General features: G+C 37.4%; 1 protein-coding gene across 1 annotated transcript; it reads right to left on the bottom strand.

Moving 5' to 3' along the window:
- Window positions 1–2,201: 2,201 nt before the first annotated feature.
- On the bottom strand, window positions 2,202–5,656 carry GTF2H5 (general transcription factor IIH, polypeptide 5). The gene is made up of 2 exons (XM_010084468.1): window positions 5,567–5,656; window positions 2,202–2,593 (listed from the first exon to the last, which is right to left on the bottom strand). Exons 1-2 carry the CDS (start codon window positions 5,599–5,601, stop codon window positions 2,413–2,415), a joined length of 216 nt encoding a protein of 71 aa, XP_010082770.1. The 5' UTR covers window positions 5,602–5,656; the 3' UTR covers window positions 2,202–2,412.
- Between the last annotated feature and the right edge of the window lie 214 nt (window positions 5,657–5,870).

The raw sequence follows: 5,870 nt of genomic DNA, 5'->3' as shown, positions 1-5,870 counted from the left end.
TGTTTACTCTTCCAGCATAGAATCAGTTAGACCTGTTTAGGTTGCAGGAAGGATATAAGTCTTGACAGGTTTAGATGTTAAAATCCATAAAAATGTTTGCTCAAAAAAGATTGAGAGCAAAGAGTATAAGCACGCATGCCTAACTGTTTATACAGTTTGGAACTTCTATCCCTCTGTATTACATAAGCCATTTATGAACGGAAACGTAACTGGAAATATAAGCTAAAACACAAGTAATGCAACAATATAGCCATACAATTAACCAGGAGCAAAAGACAAGAACTGCAAGAAATTTATCATAGACTTCTTTATTTTCCTTAAAAGGAAAATCACGATAGAAATGTACCACTAGACCTACTAAATAGAAAGAAGCTTAACAGGTGTAATTCTAACATGACTTTTCAAATACTGTCATTTGAAGAGGGAGTAAGGGATCATGTACCTTTCATCAAAATCTGGATGGAAAATACACTAGGATTCCAAAGAAAGGATATAAGACACTTTAAAATAAATTGCATTAAGCCATCATGCCATGTTAAGACTGATTTATCTTTCCATTAAATGAGCATCCAATAATCTTCCACAAAAGAACAGTCATGAGGTCAATGTTTGACCAGTCTCAAGAAAGAGGTAAGAATCATAAACCATTCACAAAATATTTCAACTTTTTACTTCAAGTGAAGATGCATAGCTGGTTCTTGATCTACATGACTAGGGAAGCATCCACTTGTAAAAGAAAGATGAAACTACTTGGACCAAACCCCATTGTTCTATACAGTCAGAGAGAAGGCAGGGTACTAGAGACTACATGAAACTAAATTCCACAGGGCTATTGGCTCATCCATGCGAGACAGATTATATGTTATTTTGCAGAACTTTCTTTGAATAGCTTTTTGATTAAAAACATCTAATGAAACTTTCTCCTGAAGTTTCCTTATTCCTGGAAAAAAACCCCAACCAAACCCAAAACCAGAAACACCAACTACTCTGATATCTACTGGACAAGAAAAAAAAAAGCAACGGTGGGAGAGTCGGTAAAGAAAACTGTTCCCTATAAAAGCCTATTTACACTTGTTTTTCCCCCAAAGACAGAAAGATGGCATCTATCTGATGTACATGAAGAGCTCTGAAAACCAAGGTTCTCTTTGAAGTAATATCCTAGCAGTCTTTAATTTATAAATGATTACTTATAGATGCAATAAATTTTACTATTTTGAGTAGGATGTAGGATAAGAGAAAAGGTAATACCAGTTATTCTTCTTGTTTCTGTGATTTGTGTCTGCCATATTTGTAGACAGAAATATTCACAGGTTTTATCATCATGTACTAGCTGACTTACTAAATAAGCCAGTGTCTGAGATACTGAGTTACAAACAGTGCCAAAAAAAAACCCAACCAAACAACAACCTTATGAAACTATGAGGCTTTTTCTTTGCAGCAAAGTGCAGTAGGGGAGGAAAAAACCCCAACACCCCAAAAAACCCCAAACGGCTTTCTTCTTCACAGGTAGAGCAACCAAGTCTTTATTTCCCCTTCCTGATCACATAGCTTATGGTATTAGGTATTAGCTTCAGTGGAAAAAAAACAAGCACTTATATCTAAAGTACTGCTCTCCCATGTCTGCTACCCCTTTACTTTGCTATTGTTGATATGTAAATAATCAGTTTACAATTAAAATGTGATGATCTAGGATAACAGATTTTGTTCTCCCCATCCCCCTGTATCCCTGCCTCATACTCCAAGATAACCACCACCACTCCCCAGACCCAGAACAACACAGAAAGCATAGCTTTGGTAAAAGCAGGCAAGTAGTATCAACCATTAGTAAAATGTTTGGGAAAAAAAACAAAACAAACAAACAAACAAACAAAAACAAACCAAAAAGAAAACTCATACCAACTTTAATTTTGGTGTATAAAATCCATTAAGTTAAAGCAGTATCTGACCATGCCTTCAACTTATGAAGATGTTCCATCAAGCACAGATCATATTTTAATAGACATTCTTTACATTCTATCAGTCACACTATAACTAGATTCAATCAATTCCGCAGGAATGTAACATGTCAGAGGAGTTCATATAGCTTTCCAATACAGAAACACCACTCTAATTTTTGGGTCATACCATCTTGCAAGATAAAAATCCTAAAGGAAAAACAGACAGCATGCATCAAAAATTCTCTAGGCAAGTTCTCAAGTGTATCATTCTAAGGATTTTAATAAGGGTACAATAATCTTTCAAAATAAGAAATAAAATCCAATTCAAGAGTATTCTGTCTATGAAAATGATCCATTTTCTAGAGTAGCCATGTAGAACTGACTAACCACAGTGTATCTATTAAAACAGTAACAACCCAAGCTATTGAAATTCACTCTTCCAAAACTCGCAGTAATCTCATTTCTCTAGTCTTTTTTACTTCTGAGTAATAGGAAAAGAGTTCTGGTCCATTAACTCGCCCACTCTCTCCTGAAGGAAGTTAACCAACTCAGCTAATACAAAGACATGAGTTTCATCCAGGTCTTGTATGATGAACTTCTTTCCCAATGCATTTGACTCATCCAAGTAAAGCAGAAACTGCTTCATTGCTGGGTCACTGTAGAGATAAACACACATCAGATCCAACCTCATTGTAATAAGATACAGTTAAGAACAAACAGAAAACCCCACCATTTGAAAACATTCCCAAAGTTCTTTAGAAAATTAATAGCAATGGCAAGAGCTGCTCACAACTTAGATACGTTTATGAAGCTTTTGCAAAAGTTTTCTCTTTCACAATAGTAATTGCTTGGGTTACTTTAGAGATAAAAATGAACTGATAATGAGACAATGAGAAGAACTGGCTGCCTGATCAGCAGAGAAGTACCCCCGTGGTGCTGTTAAAGTAGCTTAAAAAAAAACACAACACAATAAGGCAACTTTGAACTCACATTTCTATCTTCAGCAACAGCACCACAAAAACAGGTTTTCTTAAAGCATATTTTTGTTTAAGGGCAATCAAAACCCAGGAGAACATAGATCTTACTCAGATTAGTATAGCACAGAGAAAGTGGTCATGTATGAATCGTACATTCATCACACCGTAATTGAACAGTCTTTCTTTTACATGGTGTCACCTTCTAAGTTAAATTGAAGTGTTTACAAGAAAACATTTTGGAAGCATGGAAATCACAGGTAACTGAAACAGCTATATTATACCAAGCAAGTAGATAAAATGGCTTGAAAATATAAGCTCTTTGATCCACTGCAATTTTGAAGAATTCAGACAATATTATTCTGATACTAGTTTTCACAAAACAGGAAAAACATGCTCTTTGACTGCAACAACTGGTGAACAATATGTGAAAGAAATACAGGTAATTGGTATCAGGTAGCTCAGGACACTTTCAAAAATTAAGAACATAGTTGTTTCGGCAACAAAGTAATTCTCAAAAAGAACTCTTAATAACATAGTAAATCTAAAAATAATTCCTTTGTTAATCTCTCTTTTAAATACAGTAGAAGGATCGATTCTCCCTTACCTAAAAGTATATACGGTGCAAAGACACCCCCTATGAGACCAAATCCTTCCCCTGCCAGCAACTCGAACCCTACTCAGCAACTCAAAAAATAACCTTTAATATTAGCCTCAAAAGCATGACTATAGTAAGATGAGTTTTCAAAGTACTAAGCAATTTTCAGGAAAGGAGAATGGGAAAGTCTGGAAGCTATCTCTTCCTTAGAAGAGCTGTATTTTATGTGCTCTGGCATGTAAGAAGAGAAACAGAAAAACTGAGAAAAATCAGATACCAGAACTACGTGGCTCCCAGCATGCTTCCACATCCCCCTTTGGATGAGTGGCGGGAAGGCTTATTTTTCACTTGTATCATTCAGCTGTACTTTAGTGACTCACATTAGTAGTACTAGATGGCATGAGCTTTTGTCCTAGCTGGTGTGACCAGCCTGTATGATGTTAGGCAGTATCCAGAGACTGGTTTTCACACAATCTACATACAGAACTGTAATCAGTGACAGTAGATGTATGCCACAGCAGAAACACCAACCTCATTACAGTACTTAAAGATTATAATCCTTCATATGATGTCTTCAGAAAAGTTTAGCTATTTATTGGAAGAGTACAGAAAAAAGAGGCCTGCACACCATTTCACTATTTTATTTGCATGATTTACACATTCAGAAGTGTCTATTTTTTTTCCACTCCTTGTCTATTTGGTACCTTAAACATCCTCAGAAAACTGGGTTGTAAAAAGCTTGTATCTGAAGTGTACATAGAGGACAGGTGTACAGTAATTCTGACTCTTCTCCTAGGATGGAATTTTGTGCCCAATCATGGGTTACTCTTATGCAAAGGTGGGGAGAAAACAAACAAAACCAAACCACCAAGAGCTAGCAAAACCAACTCAAAAGACAGTTCTCCAGAGGGCTGTTGAAAACATCTAATGGCATAACAAATGCTGTAGACTTGTTAGCAGAAAATTCCCTTCCCTTCCAGGAAGAATGATTAAGTTCCATGCTAATACAAATGGAATGTGGCCTTGGAGATGAATAAAAACACACAAATCTTTAGGTATGCATAAAAGAAACACATAAGGTGGAAAATAAAATATTAACTGCTTGAGATTTTAGAACTTCTTGCCTTTTTGGTAAAGAATTTTGCTCTGGGCTTCTTTACATAGGCAGCTGCAGACAAGCAATTTCTTGTGCTTCAGAAGGTTTGTCAATGTACTAGTAGCATAGAGCCAAATCTGAGAAGACAGGCTTTTTGTTATAGCAGAGTTTAAGCTCTGAGCTGCTCACACATGGCCATTAGATATCAAAACTTCAGCTGGCTAATGTCCAGTCAGCTCAGAAGTTAGCTGCTGCAAGATCACAGCTATATGCACCATGCAGGCACACCACAAGAGATTCAAAGTTCTTCTGCTTTTGTGCAGTTATGATCTGTTAATATGTTTACACTTTAAGTGTACAGCAGAAATATATGTCATATAATGTTATGCAATGACCCCACATATCTTGACTGATGCTTCTTTTTACTTTGGAGGTAACCAGTTATCTGATTCAGATTGTATGAAAACATATTTACTGTGCATACATCAAAAGCTTACATTTACAAACTCCAAGCATATTCCTTTCAAGTGTGATCTACAAACAGAGCCACACATCAGCTTTGAACAGAATTTGGACTGGAGTTGATAAAAAAATACAGGAAAGAAAGGATGAAAGGTTATTTCATCACCCTCTAGAATCAGTAAAGAAACAAATGCTCACAAACAACAAAAAACCCCACTATTTGTAAGCAGCATGAAGAACAAGAGGGAACATCTAATGGTTAAGCATAAGTGGAAAACAATATCTTGAAAAGAAAAAAGGAGTTTGGAATTAGGACTACCTACAACGGCCTCCTGCCAAAGACCGCACACTTCTTTTGTCTACTTGTTCATCATCACCCTTCCCCACAACAATTATTTTTTGGGGGGAGGGTCTAGACTCTTAAGTTACTTGGAATATTTCCCTCTGTAAGGAAATAAGTAGACTTTGACACAACGAGAGACTAAGTACCGTCACTAACCATTCAATCAGAACCCCTTTCAGAACATTCACCATCTTCTCAGTGCTCTTACAACCGCTGAAAGGAAGAAGGTGACAAGCACAACTCCTGCTTGGGGAAGCGCACACACGTAGAGAGCGTCAATCTGGAACAAAGAGGAACAACGCCTGGGTTGCACGCAGCGATCCTTCAACACAGCTCACCCCCCCGGCCCAGCACTGCTGCCCGCCTGTTAGCCCGAGCGCCGGGGGCTTAGGGAGAGGCGCGCGGGGCCGGCTCAGGTGTGGCACCGAACTGGGAAATTCCAAGGCCTCTCCTCACACCC

Source organism: Pterocles gutturalis, unplaced genomic scaffold (assembly GCF_000699245.1).
Source record: "Pterocles gutturalis isolate BGI_N339 unplaced genomic scaffold, ASM69924v1 scaffold50550, whole genome shotgun sequence".
In the NCBI taxonomy this organism is placed as follows: domain Eukaryota; kingdom Metazoa; phylum Chordata; class Aves; order Pterocliformes; family Pteroclidae; genus Pterocles; species Pterocles gutturalis.
This window is presented reverse-complemented; position numbering and strand designations above follow the sequence as displayed.

What these genes read in the sequence shown, in the direction of transcription:
- GTF2H5 (XM_010084468.1), bottom strand. Translation starts at nt 5,601, where the DNA reads ATGGTGAATGTTCTGAAAGGGGTTCTGATTGAATG. An exon ending in AAAGGGGTTCTGATTGAATG is followed by an intron (nt 2,594 to 5,566) that starts GTTAGTGACGGT and finishes TTATCTCTACAG; the next exon opens with TGACCCAGCAATGAAGCAGT.